Source organism: Fistularia commersonii, chromosome 24 (genome assembly GCF_037954325.1).
Source record: "Fistularia commersonii isolate RoL2024-O1a breed Wild chromosome 24, RoL_Fcom_v1.0, whole genome shotgun sequence".
Lineage (NCBI taxonomy): Eukaryota > Metazoa > Chordata > Actinopteri > Syngnathiformes > Fistulariidae > Fistularia > Fistularia commersonii.
Window position 1 is genome coordinate 1,356,917 of NC_141307.1, and position 17,915 is coordinate 1,374,831.

General features: G+C 47.5%; 1 protein-coding gene across 2 annotated transcripts; it reads right to left on the reverse strand.

The window, feature by feature from the left end:
- Positions 1 to 524: 524 nt before the first annotated feature.
- On the reverse strand, positions 525 to 17,409 carry LOC147219600 (chloride channel protein 1-like). 2 transcript variants are annotated; one of them, XM_086171622.1, is made up of 24 exons: positions 17,284 to 17,409; positions 14,210 to 14,480; positions 13,975 to 14,106; positions 13,605 to 13,733; positions 13,396 to 13,529; positions 12,450 to 12,527; positions 12,284 to 12,362; positions 11,516 to 11,641; positions 10,401 to 10,485; positions 10,226 to 10,327; positions 10,049 to 10,133; positions 8,931 to 9,086; positions 7,824 to 7,893; positions 7,260 to 7,370; positions 6,286 to 6,499; positions 5,366 to 5,499; positions 5,171 to 5,262; positions 4,018 to 4,113; positions 3,868 to 3,943; positions 2,810 to 2,892; positions 2,367 to 2,414; positions 2,008 to 2,112; positions 1,554 to 1,640; positions 525 to 1,034 (listed from the first exon to the last, which is right to left on the reverse strand). In XM_086171622.1, exons 1-24 carry the CDS (start codon positions 17,332 to 17,334, stop codon positions 666 to 668), a joined length of 2,913 nt encoding a protein of 970 aa, XP_086027748.1. In that variant the 5' UTR covers positions 17,335 to 17,409; the 3' UTR covers positions 525 to 665. The 2 variants fall into 2 exon arrangements, with proteins under 2 accessions (XP_086027748.1, XP_086027747.1); XM_086171621.1 differs by having other exon boundaries at positions 2,810 to 2,895.
- Positions 17,410 to 17,915: the final 506 nt, after the last annotated feature.

Genomic DNA, 17,915 nt, shown 5'->3' on the forward strand with positions numbered 1-17,915 from the left:
CACCTTTTGCTGCTGTTTTCCTAAATACGCTACATATTTCATGAACTCATGTCTGCATACTTTCGTTGGAGAACAAAAAAACGAAGTGCCGACTTCCCTGACCTTCCCCAAAACTAAGATAAACTCAAATATCTTCGAAGCGTAGCAACTGAGGGTGAACGAGAAACCTCCCCCTGGGTTTGCATCAATAGGCCCACTTCCTAAATCAAAAAAACAAACAAAACGCTGCCTCACCAGAGATTGCAGACCGCAAGACCAGACACAAACATGGGACTAAAATCAGGAAAACGAGAAAATGAAGATTGAAACAAGACCCTAATTTTATGAGGTCGCTGTCTAGAGCTGTGAGACCAAACAAGAGGTTGGGAACCGTAGTATGCAGACACGAGTGACGGAAATATATAGTGTATTTATTAAGTGCATAAATAACTGGGAAAAGTGTAAAGTCCTTGGCTCCTAGAGTGTATCTCTCCCCAGATCCCTGCCGGTTTCCTGGAAATAGCCAGCACGGCAAGGACCAATAGGAGACTGCGAGCAATCACCAAAAACGCTCTCAGCTGTTCGGAAGTACTATCACCCCGAAACAAAAACGACGCCCCCCAGGATTGTAACATGGAACGGTCTGCACGGCAACAAGAACCGCCTCCTGTTTTAAGGAGTGTTTCTTAAACCATGGGTTCGTCCTCGCTGTCGCTGTCGCCGCCCGGCCGGCGCAACGGACTCAAGGGGATGTCCGTCGGCGAGGGAGGGGCGGCGGCGGCGAGCGGAGGAGGGTCCGGGCCGGGGGCGCCGCCGCTCCAGCCGCTCTCCTCGATGAACACCTCCGCTTCGTCGCGGCAGTAGTGGTGGTCCTGGGGGGCGGCGGGCGGCGAGAGCGGCGAGGCCTGGGCGGAGGAGGAGGACGAGGAGGACGAGGAGGGAGCGGAAGGCGGCGGCTTGGAGACCGACTTGTGGTTGCTGATGTCCCGGAAGCTCGCCAGAGGGGGGCGGAGCCTAACTCCGGAGCGGGTGGAGCCCTCGATGGCCTTCTGGAGCTGGGGGCAAGATACAAAGCACCGTTGCTATGCAAATAGTAGTGACTCTCCCTGCAGACGGGTTTGGGGGCGGAGCCAAGCCCGGCTGAGAGGGGCGGGGCTTAACCTGGAACAGTCATCCAACCAAATGCCTTCTCATTCATACCTATGGACGATTTAGAGTCTTCAATGAACCTGCTGATGGAGAACCTGCAGAGAACCCAGGCAGGAGAACATGGAGAACCAAGAAGAACCCTGTCGGCTGGGAACTCAGAACCTGGACAGCAAGTTTTCGTCCAAAATGGTGTATCTTCTCTTGGAAGACCTGCTAGCTAGGTGCAACTCTGCTGACGACGCCATTTGTTTACACTGCGTCGCCATGGCGACCACATTGACGAGGACAACCCGGCGGCGGAACAAAGAGGCGACGGGAGCACTCACGAGTACTCGTGAGTACCTCGCAGAACTTGTCCAAAGTAGCAGAGCAGGAGGACTTTACCTGCTGGATATTTTGAAAGCAAAGTCCTGGAAGTATCTCACCTCCTTCAGCGCCACCACTCCCACCAGCTTGCCGATGCTGGTCACGTAGGCGTGGCTGAGGCCCAGCAGAGAGAACAGGGTATGGGTCTGCAGGGGCGGAGATGCAAAGGTTACCATGGTGACAGTCCCCTACCTTCTGGGACGGGAGCTGTTTGAACCTTCAAAGAACCTTCTTGAGAACTTTTCCCAAATTCTACCATGAACATTTCCAGCTCCATTCCTGGTACCAAAAGAGTAGCTTTCCAAGGATCTTCACCAACTTTCCTGAAATGGACCCTTCATGGAGCAACCATACTATCTTTCCAGGGATCTTCCTGAACCTTCTTGTCCCTTTCTGGAACCTTCACAGTAGCTTCCCCGACACCTTCCTTTCAATAACCATCCTGGAAATTCCACTTCCTGTCTGGCTGGGAGCGATTGGCCACACCCCCGACGCTAGGCTCCGCCCACCCACCTTGTGCAGGGAGGTCCTCTCCACCAGCTGGAAGGGCGAGGGGTCGACCCGGATCTCGTCGATCTCCATGGGCTTGTCCGTCTCCGCCTCCTCCCACGCTTTGATCTGCGGCGGCAAAAGGGTGCGGAGTCAGGAGGGTGCCGGGGGCGGAGTCAGGAGGGCGCCGCCATGTTTGACGGACGGCGTCCGGCGCGTCTCGTCAAACATGGAGTTAACTAATGCACCTGGAAGCAGCTAATAATGACAGTGACAGCGAAAATAGAAAATTGTGGAAAATAATAGAAAATAATAATAACAATAAAAAAATAATGGTAGAAAATACTAATACTAATAAAAAAAAATTAAAAAAAAAAAGATACCTGCTCAGGGGTCATGGTGTCGGACAGGGCCGGGGGGGCGGTGGGCTCCTGGAAAATCAAACAGAGGTTTCCACATCACACACACACACACACACACACACACACACACACACACACACACAAACACACACACACACACACACATACACACACACTACACAATGCTGTGTAGCAACCTTTAGAATAACCATATGTGACCTGCTGTCTTTTTGTGGACCTGTGATTGACAGCTGACCGCTTGGATTGGCTCCGCCTCTGAGACGCGAGGCAACGCTGCACCTAGCTTAGCACAACTCTATGCTAAATGTTAGCCTAGCACAGTGACAACATGTTCCGGTGAAAATAACACACACTTAAAGGGAGCATGTAGGTGTGTGTTTGTGTGTGTGTGTGTGTAAACACATGGTGGCTTCTGCAGACAACACACACTAACACACACACACCTGTGCCTGCCCTTCAGTTTGCCCGGTCTTGGAGGTGAAGAGGCTCCAGAGGGTCCTCCTCACCGTCTGCAGGGGGGCTTTGTCTGCTAGGAGGACCAAGAGGAGCAACAACTCAGAGCGATAAACAGAGCGGAGCCACGGGAGGTGCGCACACACACACACACACACACACACTCACTCTCACACACACACACACACACACACACACGGTTTGCAACCATCACTGTTGTTGCCTGGATACCGTTTCAGTGTGTGTGATAGGCTACTGAGTTCATTGTGCCACAATGGAGACACACACACACACACACACACACACACACACAAACACACACACACACACAAACACACACACACACACACACACACAGACACACACGCCATCTGGACCCTCACAGCTGCCGCCTTGACGAAGCGTCCTTCGCTCCCGCGTGAGTCGTTGATGCGGGATGGAACCATCGGCGCCGTCCAATGGTGTCGCGGCGCCACGGCCGGTGGAACCCAGGGCGCACGGCAAAACTCCCACCCCCAGCGCTCAAGTGGACGTTTGGAAGGTGTGTGTTGAAGCAGGAAAGGTGTGTGTTGAAGCAGCGACCTGATGAGTGTATGTGTCGATCCCATGTGCACTATGGGTTTGCGTGGCTGTGTTTGTATAAAGGGTGTGTATTGCATGTGTATCTACAGTGTGTATTAACCGTGTATTGTAAGTGCATCCAGTGTGTGTGTGTGTGTGTGTGTGTGTGTGTGTGATGCAGGTGGATATTACAGCACGAAGCTGAGAATTGCATCCAAGGTGTGGCGATACTTGAAGGCCCCTCCATCTGTTGTGTTTCCTGCACACCGCTAGCACGATTAGCCTCCGAGCGCTAACAAGTTTGTCAACAAAGTTGTTCTTTTTCCTATTTTTTTTTTCCCTTCTCTTGTGAGTCACGGCCTCCTCGCTGACAAACGTTCCTTCACACGTCAGGAACCTCCATCTGGGCTCTGACGGAGCGCTGACTCACACACACCCGTGGAGAAGGAGCACTTGGCGAGGAGAACATTGCGAGTTCTTTACCTACCGGGGGCCACGAAGTTTCGATCCTGGGTTCGGGTCGGAGGCAGCGGGCCGTTCCTCTCCTCCTGCAGGGGGCTGCTCTGGAAGACCAGAACCCGGTTCTGATGAGAACGTCTAGGTGGATCGACACGTCGGCGTGGAACGGGAACCCCACCTTCTCGCCGTCCTCCTCCTCTTCCTCCTCGTCCGCGAAGCCGAAGGACTCCCAGCCGAGGCCCTGGACCTGGTTCTCCTCCTGGGGTCCGTGGTCCTGAGGAACATTAGAAGAACCATCTCCCCGTCTTATTCACAGAGGCATTAAAAGCCAGAACTATCAGGTAGTTACAACCAGATCCCCCTACATGTAATATGTGCATCCAAAGAAGGACGCCACATTTACCAGATGGAGCAAATGACAAATTCATTAAGACTTCAGAAGCCTTATTTTTATGAAAAGGTTGGACTCAAAAAGTTTTGGACATAAGCATTATTTCCTCTAAGGTTACCTAAGTGGATTTGTTTTTCTCACCCCCAATTTTCTGTTATTATTTTATGTCATGACATGATCATATCATCTCATTATATGTAGCATATATACCTGTCATAAAAAAATAATAGAAATTAAATATATAAAAATAAAGTAAAAAAAAAATAAAAATAAAAATTAAGTTAAAAATGTCATGATCATATCATCTCATTATATGTGGCATATGTACCTGTCATAAAAAAATAATAGAAATTAAACATGTAAAAATTAAGTAAATAAATAAATAAAAATGAAAATTGAGTTAAAAATGTCATGATCATATCATCTCATTATATGTGGTCTATTTACCTGACATAAAAAAAATACTAAAAATTAAATATATAAAAATTAAGTAAATAAATAAATAAAAATGAAAATTAAGTTAAAAATGTCATGTCTTGTCATGTTCATATCATCTCATTATATGTGGTCTATTTACCTGTCATAAAAAAATTAACAAAAATTGAGTAAATAAAATAAAAATAGATTAAAAATGTCATGTCATAACATGATAATGTCATCTCATTATACCTGCTATATGTACCTGTGATATTGATGTAGAAGAAAAAGTAAATAAAAAGTAAAAAAAATAAATAAAGACCAAAAAAAAATAAATTCTGTAACTCCACAACTCCAGGTCATGGAGTGTCATGTGACCAACACCTGAAGCTCCCCTCCAATCACACGAGGAGGTTCTCCTGCCAACTCAGCTGGAGATTCGATGAAGGTCAAACGGGGTCTGCTGGGGGTCCGTCAGAGCTCGGGGTGACACACACACACACACACATATGCACACACACACCTGCATCAGGATCCGCCTCTCCGGTGACAACCACCAATCACAGAGCGCCAGCAGCTCCAGCCGGTCGATGCTGCCCAGCAGGATCATGGAGTCTGAAGTCGAGGAGCGGAAACGACAAGGAAGAAAAGCTGACGGCAACTGCCGATGCTCGATTGGCCGGGTGGTAACCATGGAAACAGCGCGGCGCCTGCTCGCCTTTGGAGTCGACCAGCGGGATGGTTTTGAGCGAGTACGAGTCCAGCAGCATCTTCACCTCGCGGTAGGTGGAGTGGGAGGAGATGAACTTCACCTTCCTCACCATGATGTCCTCCACCACGATGTTGTACTGGCTGCGGGCAAAGGCGGGCGTCAGCTAAGCTCCGCCCACAAGGACGCGGCGGCGAGCTCCACGCGCGGCACTCAGGTCGGGGCCACGTCCGGTGCCGTTCGTCGCGCTAAGCTAGCAGACGAGATACAAGGAGGAGCTTCTCGTCTTCTCACGGGGATCACGGTTGGATAGAGTACAGTCAGAGGGGGCGGAGCCTATTTCAGGATTAGCGGAGGAGAGGCGGGGTTTGACCCCGACGGGTCAGCTGTCAATCACACGGGTCAGCTGTCAATCACAGAGATGTCCGACGGACCTGCTGACTGATCTTAGACTGCGGGAGGACGACGGAGAACCTGGAGAACCCGGGACATGAATCCAATCCAGCCTGATCTCCATCTAATCCCATCGAACATCGTCTTAATCTCACTACATCTAATCTCAATCTCTGTTAACCTAACCTGATCTTGATCTCACCCAGTCCCATCTAATCTAACTTCATCTCAAACTGATAAAATCTAGACTATCCTAATCTTACTGTGATGGAAACTGATTTCCATGAAATCTAACATCATCTTAATCTCATCTGATCTGATTTTAACTCATCAAATCTAATGTAATCCCATTAAACTAACCTAATCCCACTGAATCTCATCCGGTCCCATCTAATCTTACTTCATCTCAATCTAATGTAATCTTAACCTAACAATCTTCGCCCAAACTTCTACGCCACGTACGTAATACCACCCGGTCCAAACCGATCTCATCCCAAACAAGATAATCTCTTGTAATCCCAGTAATCCCGCCTCACCTCATGTGTCCGAAGCCCAGCTCCGGCAGGTACGGCAGCTTCTTGACCTGGATGATGGAGTCGTAGAGTGACGGCTGCAGGCCCTGGGCCACCATGTTGGCCAGGATCACCGCCACCATCATGGGCAGGATGTGCGAGATCTGGCCGGTCAGCTCGAAGCAGATGACGGCCGTGGACACGGTGTGTGTGACGGCCCCCGTCAGCGCCGCCGCCCCTGCCAGGGGGAGGAGCGGGAGAAGGACGCGTGAGAAGACCAACGCCGAGGCCACACACCACAGGAGCCAGGCATTCAGGGAGAGAGTTAAGATCCACTAAAGTACTACAAACGCAACAGCAAAGAACTGCAACTAAAGTACTACAAAAATGGCAAAATAGCAAAAGTAATGCAAACACAACAGCAAAGTACATCAAAAGTACCCCAAAAACACCAGCAAAGTACAAGAATCCATCTGGTGGAGGTTTTTTGTGAGATGACGTATGCAAAGTATTACTACCAGAAGTACCTAACAGAAGTATCAGTGTACCAGCAAATACTTCTCAGTCTGTGTGTGTTAGTGTGTGATCCAGGTGGCGACAGAACGGGGTCAGAGGTCAGAGTTGTACTGCTAGTTGCATTCAAGTTGTAGTACTAGTACTAGTACTGGCAGTAATAGCAGTAGCGGTAATATGAGGGGTGACAATAATAGTTTTATTAGCAGTGGTAATAATAGCAGTGCCAGAAGCAGCAGTTGTTCATCAAATAGTACTAGCAGCAGTTGGAGTAGTAGTAGCTGCCATCGCAGAAGAAGCTAGTGGTGGTCTTGGTTGTATTTGTATTGCTAGCAGAAGTAGAAGTAGCAGAAAATTGCACATGTACAAGTACAAGTAGTCGGTCTTAGTAGCCACGGCCCGACTCGTACTACTAGCAGTACCGATGAGATTGGAAAATCCCTGAGGAAGACGAGGGGCTGAGGGTGAAGAAGAGGAGGACTAACCGATGACGGCGTACCCTCCGGGGATGATGCGGTACAAGATGCCGTCGAAGACGATCCCGTGCGGGAAGAGCGTGGCCATGATCTCGCCAACCAGCCGACCGAAAGCCGCACCTGCACGATCAATTTAAGGACATACTTTATTGATCCCAGGCGGGGAAATTCTTTTGTTGAAGTGTCAACATTTCTCATGTGGGGGACACTTGCTCCTGTAATACCACTTTTAGCTACGAGAGGGCGACATTCTCCCATTCGCCCCAAGCCTTTATTGTTGTAATACCCTCTTTGGCCACAAGGGGGCGCCATAGACACAAGACTGTGCGGCAGTTCCAGTTTTCGCCACAAGAGGGCGCTGTCGCCAGAAATCACCTGAAAAGCTATGACCTACATTACCTGTTGGTGCTTAACCTGGCCACTAGGGGGCGCTACGCCACAGGGGGAAACAAAAATCAGCATTTGTTGTTGTAATATTCACTTTGACCACAAGTCTGCCATTTTGAAAAGCTCAGATTTTAAGGATTTGTGGTGTTTATTATCGCCAATGACGACCCGGAAGTCGACGCTCACCCAGGATGAAGACGGGCATGAAGGCTCCAGAGGGGATGGGCATGGTAGTCGCCACCGCCGACATCCAGAACTGCAGCAAACACACACACACACACATTTTCTTTATAATGATAATAACAACAACAGGAGCTCAAATATCAATGAGGTGGTTTCCTGGACATCAAGTTGCTTAGCAACAGTTGCGGCGCCTCTAATTTAGTGCTGTGTGTGTGGATGTCCTTGAGCAAGGCACTTTATCACTAGTTAAACAGACATCCCATCCCTGCAAGGCGCTTTTTCCGTTTTCTTTTTATTCCAGTCTTTACGGGAAAGTCTGCTCTCATTCTTTCTGCTGATTCACAGTGGGGATGAACAGACACGATAAATAATAAAAGACACAACCTCGACCGTTCACATGTCATGCCCTAACTTGTCCTCGTCGGTCTCAGCCCACGCGCATCCTGCCTATTTTGGTTTATTTATTTTATTTTTATCATTGCAATTGTCCCTGTATGTATGTGTTGTTTAGTTTTGTATTCTTTCACTGTTACTGTCTTTATTTTCCTCCCTATTCTGTTTTCCATTCTTATCCTTGATGTTGTTGTTCTCTCAGCTGTCTATTTATTTGTGTTTGTTTTTCTTTAACTTTGGTTTGGTTTTGGTTGCCTATTTTTCATATTTATCACCCTTACTGCCTTTTTTCCCCTCCCCATTCTGTTTCAATTCGTGATATTGCTGCTGTTGTTTTCTCTGTTGTGTATTTATTTGTGGACTTTTTTATTTTTATTTTTTCTAATTGTTTCTGTATTTATATTTCTATTCATATTTATTGACACTTATAACTGTTACACTGCTGTGTCAAAATAATTTCCCCTACGGAGATCAACAGTTGATCTTATCTTAGGACTGTGCGTGCGTGCGTGCGTGCGTGCGTGTGTGTGTGTGTGTGTGTGTGTTTATTACATATTTCACACACAAACAACATTTCCTGCAAATAAGGATGATGAAGATTGACGGCAAGACTCATATATACAAGCACCCATGTTCGATTAGCATTTTGGCTAAGTGTGACACACACACATACACACACACACACACCAAGCCAGTGTGTTTAGTAAACACACCGACCTTCATGAGGAAGAAGAGCAGCAGGACGATGAAGACACTGACGTCTGGGTGCAGCCAGGCGGCGGAGCGGCCGAGGCCCGGAGGAGGCGGCGCCCCGGAGATCTTGGTCCAGGTGAAGTTGTCGAAGAGCGAGCTGATGCACTCGCGGGGCATCAGCTGGGCCGGACAGGAATGGGCGGGATTAGTCACATGACCCGGATTCTACTTCCTGTCCCGCCAGGAAGTCATTTTTATTGCGATTTATTTTTCCCACAAATCAATATTTTTTGACGTTTGATTCCGGTAGTTTGGTTGATTCTTAATTTTTTTAATTATTTACATTTTTATTTTATTTTCACTCTGACTATCTTTTAAATCATATTTGTGTTCCCCCCCGTTCATCTATATATTTCTTCACGTCCGGCCGATTTGTAAGAATTTCTCCCACCTACAAAATGTAAAAATGTCCCCCCAAATTTTATCTCCTAGAAAAACGATTTTGATTTACATAAAAAAAAACTTTAAAACTTATGGAAAAATCCAAAAACGAAAGAATACACCTTTGATGTGTGATATTCCCCATCGACCTCAATGCATGTATCCCCCTTTCCGAAATTATCTTTTGTTTACTTTTACAGTTAATAAATTGTATACAACATAGGTGTCTTTGTTTCTTCATGCCTGTTAAATAAACAAATTAATTAAGTAAATATCACTGATGTACGATTGAATTTAGCCATATTTTTTGCATCTTTTGTTTGTTTATACTTTATAAGTTCAATAAAGGTTAAAAAAAAGAAAGAAAACCCTTCCCGTTGCCATGGTGACACGGTGGCTCACGCAATAATCTGCTTTCTGCCACTTTTTTTTTTTTTTTTTTGTCCAACACTGTATTCATGTTTGGTTCTCAACCTGTATAATCTCGCCTGGCGGCAGCGAACACATCAACCAATCAGAAGACGGCGCCACCCGGAGAGGGGGGAAAAAAAAGGTACAAAATCACACACACACACACTTTCACAGCACTATTTCTGTAAGCGCGTCAAGTTCAGAGGATTTTATGTTCCTTTTTTTACCCCAAAAAGGATCATTATTATTATTAATTTGAGTTTCAGGTGGGCGGACGTGTGACCTCTGACCTCTCCTGCCATGAACTGCCCGAAGCCCGGCGGGAAGGTCAAGGTGGCGATGACCAGAGTGACCACGGCGGGGAAGAGCAACCGGCTGGGCGGGGCGGCGTGGAGGGGGGGGGACGACAAATAATTAGCAAAAACATGTTAATGGCGATGAGAGCCGTTAGCGCCGAACACACTCACTGTCTGGTCAGGAAACGAGTCATGGCGTTCGGGCGCCTCATGAAGACAACCACCTGCCTGTTGAGGTAGACGAAGAAGGCGCCCAGGAAGCCGCAGATGATCCTGTGGAGGGAGGAAGTGATGTCACCGAGGGGAGGAGGATGGTGGTGCGACCGTGGTCGCTAGGCTAGCTCACCCGATGATGGCGAACGCCGGCAGCTCTTGCAGGTCGAAGGGGAAGTCCATCCTGAAGTTTGTCCTGAAGAGGGCCGTGATGGTGACTGGAAGAGGAGCAGCAGCAGGAGGACTACGTTTACCAGAAGTTTAGCAGAAGCTAAACGTTTGAATGTTGTGCCAAAAACCTATAACTCGGTGAGATAAACACGTTATGTCCACATGTCTTTATCTTGTTAACCTGCGGCTGGATTTCAGTAAATGTGACATATTTTTTAGAATCGTGTCTTATTCAACATATTTCAGCAACAGACACCAGTTTTTAAAGAATTCAATTGTAATTTAAAAGTTTTTCCAAAGATCTTCAACTTGGTGAGGCCAAAATTTTTGACCAAATGGCTTTATCTTTTAAACCTGAGGCTGGATTTCAGTAAATATGCGAGAAGATGCTGTCATCTAGTGGAGGAAACCTACAGTGCATGCATGCACACACGCACACACACACACACACACACACACACACACGTATACACACACACACACACACACACACACACACACACACACATACACATGCCATACAAATGCACAGACTCATGCGAGCACCCACGCAGGTAAGCACACACACACATGCACGCACCTACAGGCATACACACACACATACACAAACTCACAGCACACACATATCTGTGCCATCCAAACTCACACACACGTGCAGTCCCAACACATCTATGTATGCATGCAAAACACACACATACTAATAGCACACACATATGTGTCGTACAAACACACATACACGCAATACAGACATACATGCACGCATGCAAACTGTACACACATACTCGCAGCACACACACACACTTTATAAACACATTTTCATTCATTCATGTCATCCTGCACCCTGCGTCACGGTCGGGGGCGGAGCCAATCACAGCCTCCGCTGGAGGTGTCGAGAGGCGGGGCTTAACCTGGACCGTCACGAGCCGCATCATCCATTCATGTATGAGTGTGTGAGTGTGTGAGTGTGTGAGTGAGACACGCTGGGATGGAGAAAACTAAACCGAAAGTCTGATTCCAGACCTTCACAACCAGAGCACAGGAAGTAATCTGCGCTCAGGCCTTCCGACGACGACGTACCTGCATCCTTGTTGAAAACGGACAGGACCCTGAAGATGAAGGCGCTGAAGGTGGCGGCGAAATAGCCCCTCCAGTAGTTCCTGACGGCAAAGTACGTGGACGTCACCTCGATGCTGAAGAGGACGCCTGGAGTGAAGACGAGGAAGAGGAGCTTGTCGTTGGATGTGAGTCCAGGGGAGCCTCACTTTTCACGGGAGTTATGTTCCAAGACCCCCCATGAAAGGTGCCACATTATTATATTATTATTATTATTATTATTATCATTATTATTATTATTATTATTATTATTATTATTATTATTATCATTATTATTATATTATATTATTATATATTTTTTCCCCTCTTAGACTAGAATATGGCTATTTTATCAAAACATTTTCAAACACTGCACAATGTTCAAATACTACAAAAAGCCACCATAAATCAGTTATCGCTTATTGATTACTTTCTCTTTAATCCGTCTTTTTTAAATGAATGAATTATAGTTTTACTTTACATTTTTTATTGTTTTTTTTGAATAAACACGATCTGAATTAGGTAGAATTATTTTTATTTTTTATAACAATATTTTGATTTTATACATTTTCATCATATTTTGTTTTTTATAATATAAATATGTATTGATAAGTTTAACTACAATTCCATGACCACACGCTTCTGGGAAGGTGCAGAAAATAGTGACATAAATGGATTATCATAAAATAAATTGAAACCCCGGGTGTCTCAGGGTTCCGTGGCAGCCATGTGGCGTGGAAACGGCGCCGGTACCTCCGAGCGGCGTCCCGAAGCAGCAGCCCACCCCGACGGCGCAGCCCACCGTCAGGATGTCGGTGTAGCAGTACGGGTTCTACTGATCCACAGCGCAGGAGAGAGGAAGAGGAGGCTGAGGAACCTCCGGCCTCTTCTGGGGCGGCGGCGGCGGCGGAGGACTCACCTGGTAAACGCCCGAGAAGAAGGACATGAACCTGCTGAGCACGGCGGCGCAGATACTGGCGATGTGCACAAACGGACCCTGGAAGTCAGTAGAATTATGTTAAATTATTAAGCTATAAATATGAAAAATGTGTGTATGTGTGTGCATGTGTGTGTGTGTACGTTTGCGTACGTCTTTGTCAAAAAAAAAAAAAAAACCTCACTTACCCAAGTTTACTGTTCTGTATATTTCCTGTACATCTTGTATTTGCAAGTGTTATTTGCAGTCCTTATGTCCTCTATTGTAAGTCGCTTTGGATAAAAGCATCTGCCAAATGTAATGTAATGTAATGTAATGTAAAAAAATCTATAAGTATAAAAAATACATTGAAAATGACACTGTTTCATTTGTCTCTCGCTTGTAAAGCATCTTTGAGTATCATGAAAAACCTATAGACAACCTATGTATTATTATTATTATTATTATTATACATTTTTTAATTCCTCTTTCTTCAGCCGCAGGGAATGTTCAAATCTTTGTAGTTAACAGTTAAGACAATTTATATTTCATTGTATTTCTTATTCTTCCTCCTTCCTACTATTATCTATGACTGTTATGTTTTTACTTGAAACTCTGGCACAACAATTTCCTTTGGGATAAATAAAGTTGGTCTCATCTCTCATCTCATCTCATTTCAATTATGTTTAGTAGGAATGGAATAAAAATGAATAGAATGATCATTGGAACATTCAGGGATATAAAAGGGTTTGAAGTCACTAGAAATGTTATTAATTCTTGTCATTTATGAGAATTTTTTGTGGGGGGGTTATTTTAATTTTAATATTTTGGAATAACTCGTCAATGAGTTTTTTTGGTCATTTTTGTAGAATAATTTCCTCCTGATTTTGGGGGAAAATGTGTCATTTTTCCCCCCCCCCCTCTGTTCACACGGGGTTACTTTGCCCACCTCCTTGCCTACAGGCATGCCGCTGCCCAGGGCCGCCGTCAGTCCGATCACCTTGGCGACGAAGGCCTTCATGGTCAGGTACTCCCGCAGCACCACGCCCCGCAGGATGGTCTTCAGCTCTGGGATGCCGGACCCTGAGAGGAGCGGGAGGGGGAATTGATCGACGGATCGATCGATAAACATCGGAGAAGGGGAAGAACGTCACGGACCGATGGCCTGGGGGGAGACCAGGTGGCAGAAGAGGGAGGCGGACAGGATGAAGATGAGGGGATAGGAGACCCAGGCCAGGTACTGCAGGGGGACGCTGCCCCTCAACTCCCCGTGGATCCACTTGTAGGCTGGAGGAGAGACAGTAACCAGTGACCGTCACCCACCCGTGACCTCCCGTGACCTCCCGTGACCTCCTTGTACCCCAACCGTGACCCACTTGTGACCCCACCCACCCGTGACCTCCAATGAGCCACCCGTGACCAACAATGAGCCACCCGTGACCCATCCGTGACCCGCCCATCCGTGACCCCCAGTGACCCCTCCATGACCCCTCCATGACCCCTCCCGCCCGTGACCCCCAGTGTTTACCCTGCAGGCTCTTGGCGCTGGCGTAGTCCATGGTCCAGCTGACCAGAGCCATGGTGATGCCCAGCAGGACCAGGAAGATCCAGTCCTCACCCAGACGGGTTACCAGGAACACCTGCACCCGGGACACACAGTCTGGACACACACACACACACACACACACACACACACACACACGTAGGGTGACCCGTAGGATAATCTCAATCCCGGTCCTGTGAGTCTTAATCCCGGCTCGGACCTCTGCACTTTGAGTAGGAGCGCCGCCTCCTCATGGCGGGCGTCACGTCGGCGCCGGGCGGCTCCTCGCCGACATCCTGGAAGGTGGACTGGCGGCGGTGCCTCTGCCTGTAGCCCGGCTGGTAGCCACGGCGACCGCGGCGCCCGTAGCCGGGCCGTTGCCGGGCGGGGCTTCGGTGGTTGCCGTGCTTCTTGATCTGCCTCTCGGTCAGCAGCCGCGTGGCCTCCCGCCTCCCCGACACGCCCTGGTGCTCCTGGTACTCGCCATAGAGCTGCCGATCGATCACAACAATCAATCGATCAGTCGGGCGGGAGGGGGCGGGGCCTGAGAGGGAGGGTGACGGCGGCCCGTCGGGTTTTTAAATCCGAGCCAAAGAGAAATCGTGAGGAGATTTGTCGAACCTTGGACCAACGCCACATCCAGGACATCTGGAGAAGACATTCACCCTCCACACACACACACACACACACACACACACACACACACACACACACACACACACACACCAGACTGTGCACGTGGTTGTGTGTGGTCGCACACATGGTCCACACAAAGTTGTGTGAGCAGTGGGACCCCAAAGGACCCTCACACTCCCTCACACACACACACACACACACACACACACACACACAAACACACTTTTCACTTTCTAGCCAAATTTAAAAACAAACTGTTCAGATTGTTCAATATTTGTTGTGTGTGTGTGTGTGTGTGTGTGTGTAGTGTATAGGTACATAGAAAGTGAGTGTTTCAGTTCTACTCTTCAGCTTTTTGTATATATGTATATTTTTGTGTTTCAGATCAGCTAAACAGATTAGTTGTGCATACATATTTGTTAATAACATTTTTTTTTGCTAATTTTCCATTGACTCTGCTAATTCCTTGTCGCGAAATTCTTAAATTCTTATCTGTAAATTTTACTCCAACCATCATCCCAGTCGCACATTTCAGGAGTTAATTTTTTTTCCTCCGATTTTGAAAATCCACTCATCTGCGGTCAAACATTGAATGTAATCCGATGAGTAATTTAGGTAAAGTGTGTGTGTGTTGCCATGGGCGACGGGTCAAGGAGTGGTATGGAAAGGAAACAGCGCCTACTGGTGTCCGCAGGGAGGGGAACGCGTCCTCTATCTGGGACGGACGAATGGACCGGGAGGAGGAGGAGGAGGAGCGCAATGAGGCCCCGCGGGGTTCGCTGATGGTGAGAGGGCGAGAAAAAGGTGTGGAGATGAGAAACGAGGGGAGGTGGATCAGGGAGAGGCTAAATATAAACCCAGAGTAGGGTTTCACCGAGAGGGGAGGGAGGGATGGAGGAGAAATAAGAACCTCCTGTTCCAACATCAACAGGAAGTGGAGCTTCTCTGGACAGGCGTCTCTGCAGCGCCTCCTGAAGGAACATCGCGATCACTGATTCGCTATTTGCATTTAGCACTTTGGTCTTTCTTGCAGCTAATTTTGCTATTTAAAAGTAACCTGCATGTGTCTGTGTGTGTGTGTGTGTGTGTGTGTGTGTGTCCGACGTGGTAAGCGGAGATGGAGACCAAGATGAATGGCTTTGGAATGGCAATATATTCTGGCAACATAGCCGCCCGTCAACAACCCGCCCATCCGTCGTCTCCATGGAGACGCCATGACAACATGTGACGGTTGTTGTCACATTAACATTGCAGCATCTTATTTTGATAATTTAAGATAAGACAATATAAACTTACAGCAGTGTAACAGTTATGACAGAAATAATGAACCAATGATAAAAAAATAAAATAAAAAATAAGATAATAATAATAATAATAAACAATTTCAGTCATTTATTCTAATTTTTTGATATAATGTAATATAAACAAAAAACTATCAATTTATTTTCTAACACACACACACACACACACACACACACACACACACACATACCCTGCAGGTGTTGAATTTAACAACCATTAAAGTCCACAGGCCAAGGTGACGGCTGTCTCTGCCAATCAGCATGGATCAAGTCATTGGGGGGTTCTGATCATGTGATCAATAAATCCAATCAAGTCCATGTATTGTGACGCTCCTAATCCACCCATCTACTCGCACCAGAAACACCTCCGATTGAACAGTTTGTGAGAGCCTGCTAGTAGCAGGACAAGCTAATTGCGGCATTGTTGCTCACGCCCACATGTATTATGATACATGTGAATACGATAACAAGCTAACGACAGAATGCTAATCAGGAAGTAGCAACCACGTGTGATTCCACCGACGTCCACCGGGGGCAGCAGGAAGGGTGTTCGGGATGTAGCATAGCACACCTGGTGCCCGCTCGAAGACGAAGATCAGCTCGACTTGCAACCTTCCAGAACCAAGTATCAAGCAGACGTTAAAAATACACAAAGTCAAACTGGAGGCTAACATTTGCTAGCAGAGCAGATGCTAAGTGACAAGTCACACACACACACACACACACACACACCTCCTTCATGTGTAAAGCTCCTCCAAGCTGCAGGAGAGCAGAAAGGGAAGCTAACAGGTGGCCACTGTGTGTGTGTGTGTGTGTGTGTGTGTGTGTGTGTGTGTGTGTACACTTGTGTTGTGCAACCCTCATGTTACACATCAACTAATTGGTGTTCACCTTGTCTGCAACTCATGCATGCTAACAATATAGTTCATAGACTGAGCGCGCGCACACACACACACACAAACACACACACACACACACACACACACATTCGGCAAACATTTGAACCTGAGATATTTGATCCATATTGATATCTATTGATCAGCTGATCAAATATTTGTCAATTCAGCCGCCCGTCATCTGACGGATGATGAATTTCAAACAAACAAAGGAGTTCCTTTGAAAATCTGTTAAGGGGATTCTGGACATCCGGCCCTCTGGCGCCCCCTAGAGGTCGGAGGTCATGTTGCGCGCGGCCCAATCAGCTGCTCACAGGTGCGTCAGGCAGAAACGACACGAGCGGGAGAGTTTGAGGACGTGCCGCGGCAACGCGAGAGAGGTGACACAGAGAAAGACGTGTGGATGGACAGGCGGACGGACGGACGGGCGGACGGACGGACGGGGACGGCGGGACACTGACCAGCGTTTGCTTGTATCTCAGAGCCTTCCTGTCCGACGCATCTGCGGCCATTGACACGCTGTCACTGGCCAAAAATAAACCCTCGCCGTCTGTGTCTCAGCATTACCAGGACACACACACACGCTGACATGGATCCACTCTCTCACACACACACACACATATTCCAATGTGGTGTAAACCCGCTTCACTCAGGGGATCCCCCCCCCCCAACCTCGCCTGACCCTGAAGAATTTAAATAATATTATAAACACACACACACTTCTAAAGGCAGGGTTACACACTTACGAACCCAGTTTGCAGGGTCATCAGACCGTTTGAGGTGGTCCACTCTAAGTTCTCAGTGTGTGCTGGAGGACCTTTTGCAACAGTCGGCATGGAGGAGCGATGATGGTGAACCACAGTTGCCACGGGAGATGACAAGCGATGGTGGTCACCATTGGAGACACCTGAGAAAATAATGGGAGGCGACAGGAGATTGGAGATGAAGAACCATGGAGGAGAACCTGGCTGGATCTTCAGCGTGGTTCCAGAAGAGTCTCCAGCAATCCTGTCACCGGGGAAAACGGGAAAAAATTCCCCAAATTAACAGGAAATAAAACGACAGGAAGTGGCGAGGGGGCGGAGCAGGAAGT

What these genes read in the sequence shown, in the direction of transcription:
- LOC147219600 (XM_086171621.1), bottom strand. Translation starts at nt 17,334, where the DNA reads ATGGCCGCAGATGCGTCGGACAGGAAGGCTCTGAGATACAAGCAAACG. An exon ending in CATGCCCGTCTTCATCCTGG is followed by an intron (nt 7,371 to 7,823) that starts GTGAGCGTCGAC and finishes TTGATCGTGCAG; the next exon opens with GTGCGGCTTTCGGTCGGCTG. An exon ending in TCGAAACTTCGTGGCCCCCG is followed by an intron (nt 2,896 to 3,867) that starts GTAGGTAAAGAA and finishes TGGTCCTCCTAG; the next exon opens with CAGACAAAGCCCCCCTGCAG.